General features: G+C 38.2%; 2 protein-coding genes across 2 annotated transcripts; one reads left to right on the plus strand and one right to left on the minus strand.

The window, feature by feature from the left end:
* Positions 1–1,224: 1,224 nt before the first annotated feature.
* On the plus strand, positions 1,225–2,095 carry LOC109506350 (protein RSI-1). The gene is made up of 3 exons (XM_019853276.3): positions 1,225–1,460; positions 1,575–1,602; positions 1,721–2,095. The coding sequence occupies exons 1-3, from the start codon at positions 1,239–1,241 to the stop codon at positions 1,900–1,902; spliced, it is 432 nt and encodes a 143-aa protein (XP_019708835.2). The 5' UTR covers positions 1,225–1,238; the 3' UTR covers positions 1,903–2,095.
* A 1,452-nt stretch (positions 2,096–3,547) lies between these two features.
* LOC105053224 (mediator of RNA polymerase II transcription subunit 14) lies at positions 3,548–24,172 on the minus strand. The gene is given in 10 exon segments (XM_010934316.4): positions 3,548–4,566; positions 5,454–6,511; positions 8,154–9,175; positions 9,275–10,310; positions 14,957–15,131; positions 15,882–15,979; positions 18,455–18,630; positions 18,633–18,800; positions 18,803–19,526; positions 23,762–24,172. Coding segments are annotated over 10 exon segments (5,472 nt in total). The 5' UTR covers positions 23,978–24,172; the 3' UTR covers positions 3,548–3,767.
* Positions 24,173–24,471: the final 299 nt, after the last annotated feature.

Genomic DNA, 24,471 nt, shown 5'->3' on the forward strand with positions numbered 1-24,471 from the left:
ATTTTTTCATGAGCTCTCGCACATTTAGGCAAGCCAATCAGCCGATGGATAAATTGGCTAGTCTCCCGATCAGTAGTGATTTACGTACATCTGCCTAGCTCACTCTTCGTGCATGAAATCCAATCTCTTAGTCCAGCCGAATAGTGTTGGAGCACAGTTTTTCCATTTTTAGTTTGTTTTTAGTTTTTCCTTTCTGGGTCTTCACTTCTAGATGCAACCAAGAAGAAGAAGAAAAGAAAAAAAAAAAAAAAAAGAAGCAGAGATGCTCCTCAGTGACACACCAAGAGATAAGTCCACTCTCCGGTTCCGGCAGACCACGTTAGATTCGGAGAAAATACAGGAGGCGGCCATGTGGAAAAGGAGGGTGGTGGGGGACTAGAAGAGGCGCCCACATGGTACCCTCCGTAGAGACCTCGACCTCCTCACCGTCCAAAATTACCGCCGGTTTAGACGGCGCCATTCCCGGCCGCCAACCTCCCATAACTGCCGACTTCTAACTGCTCACCATTTCACGTGCATCACACTACAAAAAGAAGACGAAGAAAAATTCTTCACGAAAGTAGTACTCATAATCCGAGGGCAGATTCAACAACCACTCCATCTTTTTAGTGAGGAAAATGATATATATATATAGACAACGATTAGATGAGATCCATGCTATCAATATAGGTTCTGGAGCTTAATATAAAGTTTTCAAGTTATTCAGATTCTGCAAATGGGATTTAGTTTCTCTGCATGCTCCCAAACTGCTTGCCCCAAGAATAAACTAAATTTCCACTACGTTCTTATTGGCAAGTGTCCCACTGGTCAAATGATTCTCCATGAAGCAAACTGTTCATAAATTTATGACTTTTTGCCTATTCTTTATTAGCTTAGTCAATGAGGACACGATGGCTTTATTCTTTCAATAAAATAAATTGGGTGGCTTGTGCCTCCGTTTCAATCATAGAGAAAAAAACGAGGACAGATTGATTACAAAACTAATAATGGTACACTTGTGTATTATATTATCTCTTTTATTTTAATCTTTATGGCCAAATCTTCACATTTCTTCTGCATCTCGAGTACACGGCGGTGAGTATATTGTTTGGTACGGTGAACATGGGGCTTGCTATCAGCGGCCGGTATGGGTCTGTCCTTTGAAATAAAAAAATAGAGGCTCTTCCCTTTGTCCGATAAGTATTCATGAAAGTGCTTGCTCTAGCTCTTTCAAGTTTCTTTAGCGACTGTTCCGTCACATGCAATGTCTTCCAGTACTCCAGAGGACAATTCCATCTCTTTGCTCTATAAATGGAAGCCCCATCCATCTCTCCATCTCATTCTACTCTTTGTTCTCTCCATTTCTTTTCTTCTTATTGAGAGGTAAAGAAAGATTGATTGTAGTTGCAATGGCAGCAAAGCATTCTCGTGCCGCCTACTCACTGCTGGTGTTCCTTCTACTGGCGTTGTGCCTCATTGGAGTGAGTGAAAGATCCCCACATCTCTCTTAGAAGTTCGATAATTCCAATTTAACTGGCCATGGTAGCAATGTTCTAATTAACTTTCTTTTTAACTATCGGTCACGTTTCTCCCAGAGCGTGCATGGACAGCTGAAGCCTTCAGGTAACAACACTACGTCGTTTCTTCATTGAGCTCAAATCACCAAGACATGCATGAAATGGTGCACTGTTTTGGCCAATTTATGTTCTTGGACTGAAAGTTTTACTGGTTATGCCTACAGATTGCCAACCGAGATGCCAATACCGGTGCTCGGCGACGTCGCACAAGAAGCCATGCATGTCCTTCTGCCTCAAATGTTGCGCCCAGTGCCTGTGTGTGCCGCCTGGCACCTCCGGCAATAAGCAAATGTGTCCCTGCTACAACAACTGGAAGACCAAGGAAGGTGGGCCCAAGTGCCCCTAGCTTTGTCCCTAGGCATATGTATCTACAATTTATTGTATGGATTTCCTATTTATTTTGTCAACGGTTGACACGCTGTTCACCATTGCTGTTTTAGTTCTCAAGGCGGAGGAGAGATTCGTGGGAAATGTGAATCCCCTCTTTCGATCTGGCTAATAATATCTACTAATAAGAGTTCAAGTGATTTTGAGAGTTCTCCAAATAGGATTGCTAATTGCTATTTGATTTTGGTATCTGGTCCGTGTGCTAATTCTTGGTTGGTGCATGAGGCCGCATACCACACCTAAGTTGCCGACGTATTTGGTTCTTCTAATTTCTAAAGGATAATTGTTATTTCGCTGGGCAGATTGAGTTGTTCTGGACCAGGTTAAGCTATGTTTGGACTGAGAATTTTATCCTAGATATATCATCTGCTATTAATGAAATGAGTCACGTTAAGTCGTAGGCGTGCATCCTCTTAAACAATATAAAAGAAATATTATGAAGCAATTTCTACATGTTTTCCTTCACCAAATGACTAAAGAAAGACTACGTGATAATTGTTTCACCGATGTTCGAACAATGCCATCTCAGGACAAACATAACCGGGTCTATTAGTTTCCAGGCCTTCATCCAAAGCTTGACGGTGAAAGGAAGAAACAGAATAAGATAAACTTCAAAAAAATTTAAAATTATAAGATGAATGTGTCAGACAGATCAAAGCATCCATGTTGATATATAACGGGTTAAAGGAACTAACGCCATTCTAATATAGACTGGGTGTAGGGCCTAGGCCGGATGCAAGGGTCGGATATGTCCCAATCTGATAGGCTGCAACCAGAAAAGACTTGGTCCAAGCTAGTTAGGGTTCAGATTGAACAATATCACTCAGCATAATGGAGGATGAATTTTGCGAAGTCTAAATATTCTGCTTGCCATAAAGGATGTACGAAAATGCAAGACAGCTCCTCCCAGTTCATCACTAATACAAGACCAAACATAACAAATAACAAACCCACAAAAATACAGCACCTTTCATCCCTTTTGATCCCGAAGAAACATGGATATTAGTTAAATGACATGCCACTAGCTAACAAACATGAAATACTTCAGGTACGTATAAAATCACAAACTGCTATCGCGTTAAGTAAAGAATTCTACAATATAAGTCAAGTGAGATATTACAAGAACACCATCTTATGGTAAAGACCGACTCAACCCTCTGCATCTACTCATTCTTTGTTACCCTATTCAAATTTTACATGAGAGATTACATGAACACCATCTTTTCTAAATTAATCCCCTGCTCTAAGCCACCAAAGAAAGTGACATCGAGAATATTCAACGAAAATCTTGTTACTCTATTCAAATTCAGAGCCATAAATGGCTGATGGCATTGTTACAGTGCTGCAAACTTTGAACTGTCCACATTTAAATATGGCACAATATGTGCATAATAATGTTTTAGGACCGTTCTAACAGCCTTCCATGAGTTACCAGCGCTTTTCTCTGTTAGCTGTACAAGATTCTACCCCCCGACCAGAGACTTTCACGGGAATCCTTTCACTCCTCAGGTCTGTCAAGTGCTGAACGCGCGGCCCACCTTGCCATGAGAATCAAATATTTGCCTTCCATCAGCTCTCACCACTGAATAAGTCATCAATCCCCCAAAATGTTTGTAGTTTATTGATATTGACTCGCCAAGAAATCCTCGAGTTTCTGTCCCACTGACATCAATGTTCAGATTCATGACTACAGAGGAATGATGTCAACTTTGCCTTCAGAATGTGCTATTGAGCTTCATATAACAGGAGCTATTGATTCATGCTGCACGAATACAATGCATCAAACCGTACTATTTTCCATTTTAATACTTCAAATACAATAAATTAAGTTGCAGTCGAGCTAGAAGAAAGAGCACCATCTCTTAGCTGCTGCAATGACACATGCAATGTCCTCTGCACTGTCTCAGCAACCAATCTCAACCTCCCCTGACTGACATCACCTGCAGAACTCCCATTTGCATATTCCACTGTTCTTGCCACTCTCTGCTTGCATTTTTCCCAGTCCTCGAAATGCAACCAACAAGCTCTGCCACCATGGCTTCCATCCATTCCAAGAAAAGATATATGAGTATTTTCCCCGAATGAATATTTTAGTCGCACAGACACACAGTATGGTAGCCATGCAGCTCCACCAGCCGCATTCATGTGGGGTATGTGGGCAGGATCAAGGACAAAGTTAAGAGCGAAATCTACTGAATTATGGGCTCGGTCATGATGAACATTACTTCTTGATGCAGAAAAGTTCTCAGAGTTCTCATCTAAACCTGAGCCTGAATGGTTCTCCAAGCACAACTCCATGCGGGCCCTCTGTGCACCAGCAATGTCTCCACTGTGTGCTTGAGACAATCCTTTTTTCCATGATATCAACTTTAAGAATTCACGGAGGACTGAAACAGGAAGGGTGAGAAGGGTGATAAAAGATGCAACCCTAGATGCATCATACGGCTCAGAGGCGACACGCCGGCTAAAGTAGTCACATATCTCATTAATTTCATTAGGGGCTAGTTCTTCTTGAGTGTTGTTTTGGGTTTGCTGCTGCTGCTGCTGATGCTGGAATCGTCTGACACTCAAAACTTGCAAAAGAAGTTGGACCCTGTGAACACTAACAGCAAAAACATAGCCTCTGCAGGAAAAACAATAAAAAACAGAGAGTGCAATTAGCCAACCATTTGCCTATTCAGAACCCTCATGTAAATAAGGAGTACGTAAGAAACAAAGCTCAGAGGCATGACAAGGAATGTCTGATTGTTACCAATGATATTTGGGAATTAGAAGCAACCCAGTTGCAAAACAGAATAATGAGGTTAGAATCAACTTTCAAAAACTGTGGGTTAAATGTTGATGCCAAAGGACAGGGTTGAAGTTTCAATCTAAAAGATGTTTAAAATCAGGATGACTAGTCAGCCAGACGTCAGGTCAGATCAGGTCTTTTGTAAGGTTCAGTTTAGTTTCAAGAAGACCCATTTCTCTTGCAAAGAACTATAGCCTGGAAAAGAAATTCTACAAATTTGATTGTTACCATTATGCAGATAAGCCTACAAAAGTTACTGGCAAAAAAGAGGCATAGAAGCAATAAAACAGATTGCCAATTGTTATCTGCAGGAAAACACAAGCCTATCAAGGTATGCACAACAACTCAAAAAGCACAGACTCACTTTGCTAGGTTGTATGCGAAAAGGCAAATCGATGCTCATAGCAGTACAGCTCTAAGTGGATCCATGCACAGGAGAGCAACGCAAAACCATGGTATTTGCATAACCAACTCCATGAAGTTATGAGGTTTGGCTAGTCACTGATAGGTTTAATCTACAGTAACTGAGAATGACTAGGTCAATGCATGGTAACAATTAGAAATTACCATTCCTAAACAGATAAAAATGAGTAAGAGTAGCCTATAGCTTAAGCTATCATAAATTACCTCATATAAGGAGGAAATAGTAAATTGGAATTCTGCAACAAGTCAACAAATTACAGTACAAATATTCTAATTAAAAAAAATCCATGTCTTACCCCACAAAGAAACGCAGGGCCGGCTGCTCCTGATCCAAATTTAGCAGCGCCCCTTCATTCTCCTTTAAAATTGAACCCAGAATCTCTTTTAAAAGATCAGGCAACTGTGCAAACAACCATAACACACCGAGATATTTGAGGATACCTCTTAACACCTTTTTAAGAGCTGCAAGGGGAACCCATCCACCTCCATAACCTCCATCATCCCCAAGCCCAATAAAAGCTGTATTCAATTCCCCTCTCATATGTGCTGGGAAACCAGTACCCTGAGATACACGGAAAGGCCCAGAGATCCCTGAAGCTGGACCTGAAGAGGCTAAACTTGCATTGCTGACTCGGCTTAAGCTACCAGCTACCTGGCTTCCAATTACAGAAGTTCTAGTCATTGCACCACTGGCAGTAACATTAAGGCGGCTGGCATTAGGCACCAGTTGTTGACTGCTTGAACTCAGGTTACTATTGCTTGAACTCAAGTGCCCACCTATATGCGCAGCACCAGAAAAAGTGGGCTCTAGGGCATTCAGACCCTGAGCAACATGTTCCATAATAAAAGGTCGAAACTGTGGACATGGCAATGATCCCCCAGCAGCCGGTCCTCCTTTAGGAGGTGTTGCAGGCTGCAGCCAAACCTGATCTCCAGCAAAGCACCGCATATCCACAGCAAATTTTTTACGATATATGATACGTATCCAATATGGACCCCGCAGCACAACGGAGACATCAAAAGGCAATAAAGAGCTTGGAACCAGTCCCGGTCCACCTCTTCCTGCAGCAGATAACATTGCAGCACTGTGACTGCCCAGTTGGGCCATAACAGCAGATGGCGCAGGGGCAGAAGATGCAGGTTGGATAACATGTGATGATGAAGTGTTTGTCAGCAGACCCTGAGATGGGATGAAATTGTTCTGCTTAGGTACGGGGGAGTGGCTGGCAGACACAGGCATAGGCATTCGTGCAGGACGTATTGCACCACCAAGAGCAAGTAGAGGTCCTGCAGTAAGCCGAATGCAATGCAAGAAGGATGCAACTTCTGCTCCGTTGACAAAATCCTCCAAAAACTGCAGCACATGGATTCAATTACATGTAACATTGAAACACATTCGAGTATATATGTTAATATGGTACCACTAACCAAGAATCATGCACAGCAAAGTTACTAATTAGATGAAGATATGTGTGTGTGTGTGTGTGTGTAAAGCAAACAAAAAATAGTTCTGAATGAACTTGGAAATCAGGCCCTTTAGAAGTTGTTGAATGAAATCCAGCCTAAACTGCTTATTATTCCCTGACATCAATAATCAATTTTTGATACATTAATTAATAAGCAGAAAAATAAAACTGGTAAGACAATAAATAGATAGAACGAAGACATTGATCTAGAGTTGGTCACTCTGACAATCTTCAGAGGAAAAAAAATGTTATATGGGTGCTGAAGATTACAAAACTGAACCACTAAATTTATCTAGTTCCTCCTATAACAAGGATAAACCAAGAAAAAGCAAAATTTGATTTTTCCCTATACACAAAGGCATTACCCCCTCCTATAACAAGGCTAAATCAGTCTGACAAGAACTCATCTGCCACAACTTTTCATCTACTAATATACAAGGGGAAAGGCTTTCATGCCGAACCCATGTAGCTGGTCCCAAAGCTTGAAGCCAGACCCCACATTAAAAAACACCAAAACAAGCCGCATGCCTTACAGCTTAAGAAAAAAGAAAAAAAGAAAATTAGATACTGCATTCTCTCTTGCCCATGCACACCGTGGCCCGGCCCCATCATAGAAAAAATACTTTTTTATCATCTTTATACCTTTCCATGGTGTCTTCCTCAAATCCTAGAATCTATGGAAATTAAAGTTCCCAACTTCATTAATTAGAATTTTCTTATATCAAAAACTCTTTTATTTAAAAACTAATTCTCTACAGAAAACCCAATGCAATAAGTTGTCATGTCTTAGTCTAAATTAATCACAAGCATTCACGTACAACAAAAGTGCATGTGCATCTCACATGCTGGACTCTAGTATAAACAATTAACTTGTTCAACCACCAACCAAAATAACAAGGGTTTTTTGTAAATTAGTCCCTGAAGGTTTCTGCATTTGCATGTTCATTCCTATCTTTTTCATGTTTATATACAGATCCATGTAAAGTTCTCTTTTCAAACAAATTGGTCCTTCTGCTACTTTTCAATGACCCAACCCTGGTTAAGGTTAACCAGGATTGCAGGACAAAATGTGCGAGTTTACTGAATAAGGCTTGGGACTTGGCATCTTCTCACCCACTTCACCCTCAACTCGCTTGGAACTTGACTACTAGGGGAACAATGACAGAGGGACATGGGTTAAAGGGTTGGTCAAATGTGAGAGCTAGGGGCACAATTATCTAGATGACATTAAATTAACACTAATTAAGATAATATTAGCAGAATATTCCTTTATCATATAGTTAACTAAACCTTAGATATAAGTTACAGGATTTCAGGGATTAAAATATAAATACAGAAAAGACAGGGCTGAATACACAAATATGGACTTGTCCGTAGAAAACCCAAATAACAATTCAAGCAACAATATTTTAATGTTAGAGTTGCTGACAATTTTGAAGCTGTTTTTTATGCCTTCAAGCTTTACGAAGATGTTTCCATGGAGAAACATGCATCAAAACAGTAGAACTAATGCATCAAACAAGCACAAACCTTGGTATGCGGCCAAAGTTGATCAGGGGAAACATGCATAGTACAGCCCTCCTTACCAGCTTCCCATTCAACAACAAAGTGTACAATCACAGGCATTGAGACATAACTAAACCACAAACTCATTAGACCAACTGCTTCAATCTTGAATGTTTTTCTTATCTGTTCAGATAACTTTTTGGCAGCCTCATCAGTTCTTTTAGTTGCAGATTGCAACTTTATCTCAGAATCTGTGCTATTTTCATCCAACTTATCATCAGCCTTTATACCAATTAATTTTCTCATCCCACAAGCAAATAAGTGTGCATTAGAAAGCCTACGTAGATCTGATATAAGCCTCTGAATACTATCAGCTTCAACAGTCTTGTAACTCAATACAACACCTTCTGGATCATAATGGATGTGGGAATCAACTTCAGATGTATTGGCAATACGTACACCACAGCCCCATAGTGTGGTAGTACTTCCTTTATGAAGTTCCCATAATTCTCTGAAATGCGGATCATTGATTTTAACATCCCAGCACATGCTTCCAGGCTTACCAAGACGCAGGCATATGTGCTGCCATGAATCATCCCTGATAAATGGTAACCGCAACCACAAGTTTGAGGATGGAGCTCGCAGACCCACTTCTTCAACATAAGGAATGTCAAGAGCGTCCATCTGGCTGGTTAGTTGAGCATGCTTAATGCAGAGTGAACAGTGCTTAACAACATGGAGGAGGACTGAAACATATATATTCGAAGTGGCAATGCCATGATTTGGTTCACCAAGCAGATTTCCATATGTATACCCACTAGATCTGCATGTCAATACCGACGAAAGTGCCTGTGAAGCAGCAGGACGACAGTGAGCTGATTCCGAAGTCTTCCTTCTTTTACACTGTTCAGTGCTAGATTTTAACCCTCGAGGTGATGGAATTAGACTCAGAATGTCTGCAAGAGAACGCTTTTTCGATTTTCTTTCATGTTTATTTATGCCATCATAACCTGAGGTAGAGGAAATGCCAGATTCTGCTGTTTGGCCTACAACAAAAGCATTAGTCAAGTCAATGCACAAAGTTTTGGTTTCTATAGAAGAGGCATATTTAGTACCAAAGTAGATTTGTAGGACTTCAGACTTACATGTTTGTACAACCATAGATGAGTTATATTGGTTATCTTTTAGAGGTCCAGTCAAATGGCCAGTTGACAAGCTTTTGAAGTTATTTGAACTGGTATTCTGTACAGAGGGACGAGGACCAGTTGTTCGCAGTGGAGGCAATAGCTGAGGTGGTCGACTCCCGTCAATCATACCAAGCTCTTTTGGAGATTGATGCACCAATCTTGCTTGATCATCATCCATAGAAGAATATTGAGCAACCTCAGCTAAATGTGGAGACTTCAGAGAGCTCAAGTCCTGATCAGATTTTGAAGCAGATAATTTTTGAATAGATGAGTTCCTTGTTGGGTTTGAAGAGGAAAGGGGATTTGTACCACTGTTACAAATTAAGCCCTTCAAATTGTTTGATAGAAACATTGAATTGCTTGAACTTGTAAGACCAGCAGAAACCTTTACAATACTATTGACTTGAGATTGCTGTACTCCTTCCCACTTAGGTGAGCTAACTCCAGCCTTTATTCCTTGATGACTAGTGGGAGGAGAGACTAGGTGAGAAAGAGGGGGCGCATTATGAGACACGGAGAGGTGACTTGTGATGGGAAAAGGAGCACCACATGCACCTTTCTCAAACTCAAACACTTCATCAACAACAGATGAAAAACTTGGCTGGGAACATGCAGGGTGCTGCAGAGCAGATTCCAATCCAAACTCAGGAAGAAGACCATGTTCAGAAATCTGATCGCAAGCCCCTCTATTTCGTAAAGAGTGTAGCTTTTCCCAGTCAAAGAGGCTCATATTCAATTCATCTTCAACTATTTGCATCTGACCAATGTCAATTTTATTAAAACGTATAGCTTCATTAGCATCACTAATTGAATGGGACTTTCCACCTTGATCAGTCTGTGTCTCTAGCAAAGTAAAAACAGGTTTGAAATCTTTATCAAGCTGCATCAGCAAATAATACGAATTCCCACATTGAGGAAATCCCATCAGCAATAAATCTGACCCATGCAACATGGACTTTGGCATCCTTACAGGAACTGAAGACTGATCATAAACCTGTAAAAAGTCAACAATGGTGTTACTACAGAGCACAAAATGACATGATTCTGTAAATGTACAGTCATGAAGATTAATATTAAACAACATCATGCAAAGATTATGTAATAACACGAAGAGGACAAAATGTCCAAACATATAAGATGAACATCAGTGCAAATTCTAGAACCAGTAGGCCTAGCAGAAACCTATGTGCACAAAACTTTGTTGCAACCTTCTTGCAGCATGTGTTAATCAGACTGCTCAGTATATTCATTTGATCTTTTTTAATTACTTGCTAAAAAGATAATGAAAACTAATCCTTAAAATAGTGCCCCTCAGGAAGCAGAAAAAGAAACACTTGAAAATAATTTCCAATATCACTGCAACTAGGATGCCATTAGATGTTGAATTTCTTCCTTTACTCGAATACTTTTCTTTTAGTCCATATGTTTCATCAACTGAATCAAATCATGAAACGAAGAAAGAAAGACATCCTTCATCTTTTATGCAATCTGTCTCCCAATTACCAACTTTCACTTCTCTCTCTGAAAGGCTTCTCAAAGCTAGCAATATAAACTCCCTCTGCTCAGTACCGCTAAAGTTTTCAACTGCCATAATCAAGTGAACATTTGAAACAGCTTGCAAAAGACACCTTGTAACATGATATCGCTGATCTTTTAGTAAGTACACATCAAGTCCAATAATTTTTTTATAAAGGAGTGTAAAAAGCCTAGTGCAATGGTACAGATATCATTAGCAGTGGGTAGAAGATAAAGATGGAAATATTACCTCCATCTAGATATTGGCCTATTTGATAGTTCTATTTGAATATCACATATTAGTGTTACATGGACACGGACATGAGAATCGAAGTCAGACACATTTTCTAGTGTCTGACCTGGCAAGAGGAAAAAAAGAAGATACAGGGATACAAAGAAAAATACAATTTTAATTAAAAATATATCTATATGCTGTATAAAAGAAAATATTAAAAGATATCATATGTCAAGTTTTTCCAATATAATACACACACACAGATTATATATATATATATATATATTATGTTGTTATTTGTATTATGTTCTGTTTATTAAAACAATTGAATAAATTGGATTTAACCTCTCATATTGCAGACTACATTATAGTCCTATCAAAGCTGCACATATCGAAGCCTCAATTTTTTACATCAAAGCCGCATCCTCAAATCAAAGGTGACACTAATCATTTCTCATTCATGTCATTTGTAACACTCCCGGTATTTCAAATTCTTGTTTCCATCTCAACCTATACAAAACCATGCATATTAAGCACAACATTCTGCCACTCCACACCAAAAGGTATACATTTTGTCAGCAAGGTGCAGACCATTGTTCGCCGAACCATCCCAAATCGGATGGTTCTGGCCATGCCAAACCATACCAGCGGGATACCGGTCCGATTCCGACATGAAAAACGGCACAACAACCATCTGGGAGGGAGGAAGAAAAAAGAGAGGAAGAGAGAGGAGGGGAGAGAAGGAGAGGGCTCTAGTGGCTGCTAGAGCTCTTTCCAAGCTCGATAAGGCCGATGGGAGGGAAGTAGAGAGAGGGAGAGATCTCACCAAATCATTGGAGGCCTTCAGACTAGCAGCAATGCCGCCGCGAACTCTCTGATGGCCGGCAAGCCAAAGCCGAGGGAGCGGAGAGCGGCCGAGGCCAGAGGGTGGATTCGAAATAGAGTTCGTCCCTTTTGGCCGACTTCATCTTATTTTTAAAAAAAAAATTCGGCTGAAGCAAAACCATTCGACCAATTTTTTTTTAAAAAAATAAGGTGTGTTGCCGACTTCACCCATTATAAATCAAAAAAAAAAAATCAAAATGGGGGCGAAACCTATTTCGAATCCGCCCTCCTCCGACCTCGGCCACCTTTTGCACCTTGGCGCTGGCTCGCCAGCCATTGGAGAGCTCGCGGCGGCGCACCGCCAATCCGAAGGCCTCCAATGATTCGGTGAGGTCTCCCCCTCTCTCTTCTTCCCTCCCTCCATCCTTATCGAGCTTTGAAAGAGCTCCGACGGCCTCCGATGCCCTCTCTTCCTCTCCTTCTCTCCCCCTCTCCCTCTTTCTCCCCCCTTTCTCTTCCTCTCTTTCTTTTCCCTCTCTCCTTCTCAGTCCTGTCGGTTCGCACCGGTCCTGTCCAGTACGGACCCGTACCGACTCATACCGCCAGCCGGCAGGCACAGGTCCCAGTTCCGGCTCCGGAAACCTTGGTGCAGACAAGGAATAGGGAGGTACATACCAATGTTCTAAAAAATAGACAATTGATCAAACTTAGATAGCGACCGCTTTACAAGCCAATCAACCAGAAATGAACAGTGATGATCATGTCATAGATAGCATATTAATTATTAGTTCATTACAAAAAAATGTCTTGAAATTATAAATAAATAAAAGTGTCCCAGCACATGAGGCTTCCACCTCTATAGGGTCTGGGAAGGTTAATGTACACAGCCTTGTACCCGTATGTGGAGGGCTGTTTCCATGCTCCAAATCTATGACATCCAAGTCACCAGCGGAGCAACCCAGATCATGAATATATATATTCTCAAAACTATTAAAGTTACTTTGGGCATCTCTAACAACATTTAGCACTCTTTGAAATGTCCACGCTAACATAAGGATTATCATTAACCATGTGCAAGATGGCCCATGAAATACAAAATGTGATCATAAATATTGATATTTGTTGGAGTACAAAGTAGGACAGAGCATATCTACTCAAAAGGAAAAAAGGGAGCAGAAATTGATTGAATGCACTTTAACAAGTCAAAGATAAGGGAAGAGAAAGTGAGATTGAAGATTCTAACATCTGAAACATAAGACCAATTCTAAAATCTGAAACACAACAATTATGCAAAGCACTATTAATTTTATATTTAAAAAGCTTATCATGAAAGGAAACAGGGTAAGCCATAAAATGCCACGTGCTACCTCCCTTTTCAGTTTCCTGGTGTTTCTTCAGATTGGAGGTGGAAATACTGAGATCAAACATATGAGTTGTCCCCACCACCCCACCCCCCCACTGAAAATAAAAAAAGCCATGGTCGAAGGTTGAAAAGAGAAGAGCAATGGGGCTCCATGGTTGGGGAAGAAAGAGAGGAGGGTAGGACATATGAGTTGTTGTAGAGAAGGGAGGACTTCATCAACTATCAAATACCATTATCCACCTCTGCACTATGGAGGAAGAGGAAGAGATCATGAGGTTGTGCACTTGTGCATCACAGAATGGAGAAGAGGACAATCAAACCCTATTCCCTAATCTCGAACCACCTTTATATTATATTTTAAAAAACAGCCAATTTGGATGAACCGAAAGGGCTCAAACAAATGGCTGGTTTGGCCAATGGTTCTTCAAGGTCTAATAAAGTATAATACATTTTGGCGAAAATGGCCTTTGGGTGTATCCAAATCAGTCCTGGACAATTGATGGTTCAATCACTTCAGTTGGGTTTCAGTTTTTGAAACCTTGCTACATATTCTGTATCATATTGTGCTAGATGATGCCAAGCCATTTTGGTCGCTTGGTGCCGACATGATATTTATCATGGCAACACATGATCCACTTGGACACAACACGTGCACTTATTCTTGTTGCATTATTTGAAGTATTGCATATCATCCTTGTGCAAGCAAGGGACTGTCAGACTATTTATATCATGTTGTAGTACATGGCATATATTAACATAATGATACAAAAGGTCTATCAAAAAAAGCAATTCTCAAGATTGTTCCTTTATTCAATTATATTATATAGACTTATCATAACTATTTTATACTTGCTTAAAGAGTTGTTTTGTCGCGACTTAATGCATAGGTTAGAAACCACCAAAATATATGAATTCTGGTTTCTAAGTATTTTTCGTAGACTAGATCATGTTCAACAGTTAGAACCTTCAATTTGGATGGCCTGTAATTGATTAAAAATGTTCACACCTTCTATAAAGGCTTACCATAAAATGTGTTAGTTCAATTCTTATTTTTTAATTTACATGTTACAAGTTAAAATTTTATATTATTTTGTGTCAAACACACATTGCACGTGCTTGGATGCTAGTTACAAGTCAACATACACACATACACGCATAAAATCATACACACATCCATGCATACACCCATTCACACATACATGCAAAATACACATACATGCACACGCACGTGCACATTTATATGCATGTTCACGTGCACATGCACATGCACACACACAGACACACCATACACACACACACACACACGATGTATACATACATAAATGCATACATCCATGCATCACTGGCATGCACACATGCACAAATGCACATGCGCACACATGCAAGTAAAGACACATGTATACACACATAAATAAGTATATCCATATGTCTCATGTACAAATGAAAACATGCACACATGTATGCAAGAATATATGAATTTATTGACTTAAGCAATTACTAGATTCTCTCATATAATTATAGACAGGTCTCTATGAACGATAACATTTTTCATTTTCATTTTCTTTCCTTTCATTATTAGTGGAAGCTTTGTATTTGCATTGTCACCATAAAAAATCATTTAACTATGAATTTACTTTATGAGAAGCCCTAGCGCCTTTAAATTACTATCTCAATTTCACAAAAAATGAATATACAAGCTTACCTTCAAGCCAAGAAACTTTCCAGTTGATGCAAATAAGTGAAGAATACTTTTGCTTCTTAAGCTCATAAATACTTCAGTTGCAGTAATATTTCCCTGGTTTAGAGCTTCTTCACTATCTAATAATGCAGATGGTGCAAGAACATTCTTAGAAGATTGCAGAAGGAAACGACCATTCCTACAATTCACAAAAAAAAAAAAGCATGACATAAAGAAATAATAGCATAAAACATAAATGAAAAATACATAAAAAGCTGGAATTGAAAATATATGTTCTAAGAAAAGCATAGTCAATTAAATTCCATGAAGTTTAACAAACAATTCACTCAAAAGACTTTACTTGTTAAGTTACCACACAACCTTGAAAGAAGCATGGATGTTCAAATCACATGTTGTGTCCATATTGGACACAAAACTCATCAGGTACTTCTAGAATATGTGTTGATTATAAGTATCCCATTTTTCAAGACTAAAAAAAGCTATGCCATATACACTCAAAATACTTCTAGGGTTCCTTTAAGAATGAGGGAGAGGGTTTGTTTTCTTTCTTTCTTTCTTTTTTATGTCAACATTTTAATTGTAAATGGTTAATTTTGGGGTTCGTGATGTTGATATTAATGTATGCAGAGGGGATTGTGGTCTATGAATTTGAATGATGACTAGACTATGAGTTTGAGGAAGTTGATGCAGGTTAAGTGAGGTAGGCATAATTATAGAATGTTTCCCATGCAGGTTAAGTGAGGTAAGCAATCATTTAGCATAACTGGTCACCTAAGATAAGAACTTTTCAACAATTTACAATATGTATAATTAGAAATAGATGCTCAGATATTACAGAAGCTGCTCATCTTAATGATAAGCTCCATAAGATACCAGAATACAAAAGCATGCTTTTGTTTTGTCAGAAGAAGGAAAGTGAGGCAAAAACCTGATATTTATTCCAAGAATAATGTATGACACACCATATGCTCGCACTTGTAGTACTTCATCCCCACAATAATCCTCAATAACATGTTTATTGTCTCTCTGCAGTAATTAAAAATGTCAAAACGTTATTCATGCTATTCAAGATATATATATATGTGTGTGTGTGTGTATGTGTGTGTGTGTGTGTGTGTGTGTATGTATATGTGTGTATATGTATATATGTATATATATGTGTGTATATGTATGTATATGTATACATGTATGTATACACATATATATATACATATACATATATATATATATATATATATATATATATATATATATATATATATAGATAGATAGATAGATAGATAGATAGATAGATAGATACATATATATATATATATATATATATATATATGCATAAAACAAAGATCAATGTGCTTGCGTCAAAGCTTGAAAAGTTTTAATCTTCAAAACCAAAAAATTATAATAGAAATAAAATGAAACTATAGATTGAACATCAGTATGGACTGATTCCAAGCTAGATAAAGCAAGGCTTGAAAACTCAGTATCGATTCGGTTTTGGTTTCGACAACATGTGGAGTTTCAGTCTCAGCAGTGGTGGTTTCAAAAGTTTCACTCCAGGTTTCAGAATTTTGGTCAAAAGAATAAAAAAATGAATAAATATAACAAATAAAACAAAAATATTATTCAACATTTAAACTTTAAAGTATTTTGTGTTGTATAGATCTCTTATTTGTATAATCTTCATAAGTTTAGGCTGGACATATAAGTAAAATTTATTTAAAATGTTGCTTTTTTTTATTATGAATTATATAGTGTTTATTTCTTGAACTTCAGTTGCTAAATAATTTATTTTATTTAGCTATTTTGAAGCACTAAATCCTTGTGCATTCAAATATTTTCCTTCACCTTTTCACAGAATTCACAAATATATTAGATTTTGGGATCTTTTTTTTCTCATATTTTTGAGATTAAGTGGTTATTTAATCAAATTCATGTAGCTATAAAATGCTAGGTCTATTTTATATATATGAAAAAGAAAAAAGTGATTCCTATGAAGCATCTTGCATCTAGTTGTTCTTTAGTCTTTGTAAAGTATTGTAAATTGTAATAACAAACGAGGGCCCTTTTCGTGGTCTTGACTTGTCAAGGATATTGTTTACTCTCTCTCTCTCTCTCTCTCTCTCTCTCTCTCTCTCTCTCTCTAACTCAAGAAAAATGAAATAAAAATCATTGAACTTTGATTCTTAAATAGTTTATGCATTTAAGTGAAACCATCAATGGAAACACCAATTGAAGATATAAAAAACTCATCTATAGCCAGCTTCTGCCAAAACTGACCAAAACTTAAAAATGGGCATTGGTTTTGGTTTGGTCTTAGATGAAACAATCAGTTTTAGCTGAAATAGATCAGTTTTGGCCAAAACTTAAAACCTTGTAATAAAACCAGCAAATAGGACTTACAGTTAATGGTTAGCAACCTTCTCCTATAAGCTTGCTCCTGAGACCCAAGGTACAAACATATTGGTGGTACAAAACCACAGTATTGCTCAAGATAATTTACTCTACACATGCCTAGAGAGAGAGATTTAATTTTACCAATACTAAGCCTTGCTCAACATTATAGAATCCCATTGATAAAAACTAGTGCCAAATTAATATAATAGCAACATTATCATCCAAATTAAAACATGATGAGAATCCTTTATAATATTTTGTCTTCTAAAGATAGCTTTTTTCAGCAGAAGCATTAAAGCCTATTAGGAGAATTGGGGTTAATAGAAAGATGAAAAATTTTTCCTCCATTTGCAGTCAAAAGATAACAGAAGCGGATAGATAAGCCACATATATCTCAATATAATACTTTAAAACGGGGAAAATATTCAGAAGTCAAACCATCAACAAATTATGAGACTATAAAATAAAATATTTATAAATAAGATAAATATTTAACACTTCTTTATTAGTGGTGTGCCTAGGACAAACTGTTGTTTCAGACAAAACTGCTACTAAGCTGGAATGCAAGCATGTGGCTGAGCACCTACACTGGGTAATTGCACTATATACATAGACAAAATTGTGTCAAAAAATTGCTCCAGGAAGAGATCCACTCCTGAATGAATATGCATAGCGAGACCATTTGTCATGGTGGAAAAATAGATGTTAAGAGAAAATGGACATGTATTTTTACACATATACTTGACAAAATATGCACACGCATGTTCAAGTAAGTGAATCTTTCAATGAGATGACAAAAACACATGAATGAAAATATTTTTCAAAGAAAAAAGAGATTTAACATTTATTCTAAATATACTATTATAAAAATAATTGTCAGCATTTCTTTAATAAGAAAACCATTTTTTCCTCTTCGTTATTATCTTTTAATCATCTAGTACATTTCAGGAAACATCAATAGATTTTAAAGAACACTTAGAACAAACCATAATGTTCAGACAGGAATAAACTTAACTTTGATGCAGGTTTCAACTTGGATAAAAGATTTGATTCAAGAAAGAATGTAGATATATGGCAATTCTAGAAACAATCATCTTCCTAACTTACCTTTCGCAAGTCTGTGTCTGATTCAGCTCCTTCACACTTAAGGATAATATCACCTGAACCTCGACAAATTTGAACATTTTTGCTCAATTCCCTCTGAATTTCAAGTAGACGTGTGTGTCTGTTACAGGCAATAGCTCTTAGCAGAAGTTTCTCAACATCAATGCAACTTTGATCAGTGAAAATTTTGCTTCCCTGTCAGTAAGCGGATCCAAGACAAAAGAACTATGCTGACACTTTATCTGCAAATCTTGACCTGGCTCAATTTTGATAAATGGCAATGAACCAGAATCAGATCCTCCAGTGTTTTTGTCAAAATCTAACCAATAAATTATTTTCAGACCAGGATCTTTAAACCAGTTGGATCAAGTTCACCATCTTGGGCCACAACACTAGTATTCCCACCTTGTCCAACACTACCATCAGAAATAAGTTCAAAACGTATTGCATCTTTCCACCTGCCCTGACGTAGTATCTGCACTTGCCTTAGTACAGTGTCCATAACAAGAGCAACACATAATTCATGGAGAACTGTGTACAAAACCATGAAGGGATTTTCAGCAGCAGCCATCCTGCGCTCTAAATCATCTCCAAGAGCATATCGCCGTGCTTCTTCAAGCTTGATAGGACCATTCTTCTCACCTACTAGCAACTCCAAATGCAATATTCTCCACAATGATAAATGTCCACGATATCCCACAGTAAGAAAAATCTTAAACTCTCCATCCACGCGAAGAACAGCAGTACCATCAGACACTGTGACATCAGAAATTTCTTTAGGAAGGGAGACCTCAAGAAGTTTGGAACGAAGAAGTGTGTCCAACTTCTTTAAAGCAGGTTTTTGCTCATCCTTGGAAAGTGTACTCTGAATTCCCAAATCTTCTATACACTTTGGCAACCTTTGATATCCTCCTGAAAGGAGGACTTCAACAGCAGATGGAACATCAAATATAGGAGCACGAGCATGCTGCAATCCTTCATGCATGTAGAATAATGAGTCAGCTGTTTGGATGAAACAAGTATCATGGCTGGAAAGTGTTGCTGCAAGTTGTTGACAGTAATGAACCAAAGGAACCTGCAGGGATCAGCATCTAAGATTTATTATCATAACTCTAATCTAATCAGATTCGTTTAATTGCAACAAGCATGTTGAATACAACCTATCAAATGCTAATTATCAAACTACACATTTAGAACACAATACCATATGGTGAAACTTCATGCACTCTTGATACATTTGGAGGCTATTTTTCACTAAAATGAAAAGGACCGAGAAAGACAGTCTGATACCATGCAATAACATTGTCAACACCATAGATAACACCACATAGTAGCACCTAATGAAGGAAACTTGTACATTGGGATATTTTGCTCTCAAAAATTGAGTTACATAATTAAGGCATGGCAATATTTTGAATTACTAAAGTTCTACATCATGTATGCATAGTGTAAAAGTTAGCAAAGGAGTATAATGCCTTGATACTAGAGATCATAACCAAAAGCAGTGTTTATTATCATGATATAATTTGTAAGTTTAATACAAGCTGAACTGGGTCAATAAGAAAACAACAATAAAGTCAGCCAACAAGCATTATCCTATTACCATTGTTAGATAAGCAATATTGCTAACTAGAATCTTCCACATAGGTGTCACACATGTTCCTGAATCTGACTCCCACTTCCAAATTCACTTCCTAATGCTTCAACCTTTTCCTAAGATAAGCACCTTTTACCAAAACCTCAAGTTATAATCTCGATCTTTCAATAAGAAATTTATAACTCATTGTGCAATCATCTTTTACCTATACCATCTAAAAGTTCTTTATCAAAATTACAATACATTTATCATCTCATAATATTTGATAAAGTTGGTCCATATCATCAATTTTCTTGGAGCCTATCTTCACTGCTCCCTTTCTAAACCCCATTTAGGTAACTTCCATTTAAACTTCCATATTAATTACAAAATAGTCTACAAAATGACACATAGGTTCCAAACTATAATCAAAATAAGAAGAAATCGTGCAAAGTAGGGCTGTCAAAAGAGCAAGTTCGTTTTGAGCAGTTTGTGTTAGGCTAAAATTTGGGCTCAAGGTGGCTCACTTGACTAGTAAACAAGCAAGCTAGAGCTAGGATTTGCCAAATCTATCTTGGCTTGATTAAGCTTGATTTAAAAATAAATTGACAACATAAAAATTATTATTCTTACAAATGAAAAATCATTTTCTATATTGGACTCGTTACAAACTAATGTGATTTCATAAATATGAATGTATTTGAACTATAATATTGATATATAATGGTAGAAATTAGCTTGAGGTATAAATGCGAAAGCCTTAAGATAACTCAAGCTTCATTGAATCTCCTAAACAAGCTGTTGTGAGCAGCTTGAGTTCCACTGGAAATTAAAACTAGCTCAAGCTCAACTTGGTTACAAACTGAAAGGAGCTTAAACTAGGCCTAGCCACTGAAGATCCGCTCCATTATTCCCCCGTTACAAATATCTCAAGTCAACCATCATGTGATAGTTAAAACCTGCCATAAGCATTGTTATGTGTCTCTGTTGTTTATCACTACTGCCACCTTTTCTCTTCTCAAAAGAAACTTCACACCCCCCCCCCTCAACAACAAAACAAAAAAAAAAAAAAACAACCTGCCCACAAAGCCCTGCAGTTCCTTTTATTTCCCTCTAACAAAGCTATAGAGCAGACCAAGTTTCTTGCAAGATTCCAAAAATAAACATGTTCTCCAGCATATCATAACTGTCCATCAAACAGAAGAAAGGGCCAGCTATTTGTGGTGTAGTTTACCTTCATCAATAGAGCATTTTAAGCAATAAACAAACAAACAATAGTGGTTCCCTAAATCAAAGCTTTTTTGGCTCTCACTTGGAAGTCCTACACAAAATAGGGGGGTTATTGGGTTGTTTCCGAGTGAGGCCCATAGGTGTGTCAGAAGAAGATAGAGTGTGTCTTTCAGTGCTTTGAATGCCATATGAAACACACGATTCCACTTGCACTATCCCAAATAAATCACCGAATGGATAGTTTGGGTCTTTGTATAACAATCTGAGCAATCAGAATTAAAGCCATTTAGGATCTGTCGTGTAGCATGTACCCCCGCTAGCAAAACACATGACATCAAATTTTAACAAGTATGCAAATATGGGTCATCTTAAACTGATTAAAAGATGGACATGATAATAGCACAGCACAACAATAGGGAAACTTGCATAGAGTATCAATAATTGGAATAGGAATACTCCAATAAGCTCCAAAACAGCAGCTCATACAACTCCTTGTTGAAATGATGTACATGCATGGATAGAACTGTTGCACCTTTGTTTGTTCATACTAGGTTAACAATTTGTGCTTGGATGACTTGAGTGTGAAGCACTTATGTCAATAAAGCTTCAGACTTTCTTGAATAGTTAAGTCAATTAGGATCCTCGCCCATAATATCTTAACAAGTAGAAACTATATTCAGCTCAAACAAAAACTCTTCCTTTTACTGCTCTTTTATTTGATATTATAGAGGTCAACATGAAAGATTCGATGTACATCTAACTTCAATTCAGTGTGTTGTTGTGTTGTAAATTCCATGTCATCACATATTTTGAAAAGGAGAATGACTATAAAATGTTGACATAGTGCAAATTGGTAGGACGTATTGAGAAGATGAACCAAAGACTTTGAACTCTGACCTAAATGGGGGAAAAAAATCTGAGCATGATGTAATGTCTGTTGAGATTAGTTATGATAATAAAATTGAATCTCAAAACTAACTTTAACAAAAAGAAAAGAAAAGAATTTCTTATTTTAAATTTCTATTATCAACTCCCGAAAAATGTTAACCTAGTTGCAAATTCGTAGGAGGTATCAAGAAGATGAACTGAAGGATTCACTTTAAGCTCCGACCTAAATGCATGTAAAAAAAAATCTAAGCATGATGTAATGTCTGTTAAGATTACTTATGATAAAAAATTCAATCTCAAAACTAAATTTAACAAAAAAAAAAAGAAAAGAATTTCTTATTTTAAATTTCCATCATCAACTCTCAAAAAGTGATTGCATCCTTTATGTATAACATATTATGCTTCCAACTACAGCCATGTGTCAAAATGTTACAAGATAAGATTTCAAAGTGAAAGGGGAACAGAAAACAATGTTGACAAAAAATCAGTGCCACAAAAAATAAAGATAAAAAATATAAAAGTAATTTTCTCTAGCTATGGCCCCTCCTTCAATGTTAGTAATTTTTCTCCATGAAAATAATTGCCAAACAGAAGCTCGTCCCGAGAAATAAAAGAAAACTATGTGAAACTTCATTTAACAATGACTATACCTCATCTCTTGTCAATATAGAAAATGCTAGATTATAGAACTTATATTATGATAATAATAAAAGTGGCAGGCATAGAGAGCTAACATTTGAGCATCGCAAAACTAGAGAAAGTCCTTCAAACAACATAAACTTAGCATCTTTTTATGCTTTCATTACCTTCCTTATCCAATTCCCTCTTTATTTCATTGGAAAAATTTAATCTTCAACTCAACACACATCAGAGAATTTGTCTGCGATAAAATTCTACTGCTGTTAAAGAAAAGCATACTAAAGTGATCTGGACTTAAGATCACCAAAAGAAAAAAAAGGGGATTTTGTGCACATTACATTGCATCTGCAAGATTACCAATACATACAACGCTCACTTTCCATAACTTCACAAAAGATGATGGCAGTAACGTAAAGTAAACCACAACCACAGCCTGGAGAGCTTCCGCTTGCAGTCTACTTCAGTCACAGAACAACAGTAGTGAAAGATCAATTCTGAAAACTCCTGTTTGAATCGTTGAACTTTGGCATGTATTCAAATATATATGAAACAAAGAAACATCGTCAAGCATTCTTCGGCAAAATCAAAAAGATCATTGGCTGAAATCATGAAGTCACTAATCCTGATACTCTTCTCCTTCTCTTCATGGTCAGCAATGTTCATAAGAAATAAACATTTGATTGAATTCTTAGTCTCCTTCTATAAAACAAAATTCACCTCTTCCAGCGGAGCCTTCTGCAAAAAAAAATATGAATCTTGTGGAAACCAGTCTAGTCCTTTCATGTCCTGTGAAAATAACTACTTGAAGACTAGTTTTCCCAGATCAAGTCCGATCGAATTTTAGGTTCAGCGGCCGAATTCCAAGGTTATACGAATCAAGAACCCAACTTGTTGATGCATTAAAGCCAAACAAACAGCACAAAGACAAAGATCACCAAGAAACCCTAGGAAACGATCGGCTCAAGGGGGAAGCTCACCTGCCGGCACCACTTGGCGAGCACATGGAGGCGAAGCATCCGCTGCCGCGTCTTGACAACGAACTTGAGAAGATCAATCTTCTTCTCCGAGTCGGAGCGCTCCTCCTGGGCCTTGGACCGCTCCACCAGCTCCTTGAGGGAGAGGTAGGATTCCTCCGCCGCCCGGCGGACCAGGGCGGAGAACTCCACCGTCTGCTGCCCCAGCTCCGCCGACATTCCCACTCCTCCGCCGCCGCCGCCGCAGCCCTCAGGGCATGGAACGGTGGAGCTCCGGCGATGAGGCGGAGGCGACGCCGACGCTAGGGTTTCGATCCCCGGTTCGGAACGGGCTCGGAGGAGAGAAGGGAAGGGGGATTGGCGCTCTCTCTTGGCCTCGCTCGAGAGTTCTTTAATTACCTCTTTCTTCCTAGTTCAAGAATTTCTTCGCAGGGCGAGGAGGCAGCGGAGGAGTCAAGAAGAGGAGCAAAGCGGAGGGGCGAAAGGAATAGGTTTTCGTCGGTCGAGCCGGGATCTAAAAGGCGGAGGTCCCCGTGGGACCCACTTATTGGAAGCAATTTGTGTTGGTTTGGGAATCTATCTTCGGGCGAAACCATGATTGCTGTTCTTTCGCGACGCTGACCGTTGGGTCGCGTCGAGCACAGCTCCAAAGCTATCCAAACTCCTTGGTTCATCATCTACACGGACTCGAAGCGACCGTTGCGCGATCTAAC

The sequence above is a fragment of the Elaeis guineensis genome, chromosome 10, assembly GCF_000442705.2.
Source record: "Elaeis guineensis isolate ETL-2024a chromosome 10, EG11, whole genome shotgun sequence".
NCBI lineage: Eukaryota > Viridiplantae > Streptophyta > Magnoliopsida > Arecales > Arecaceae > Elaeis > Elaeis guineensis.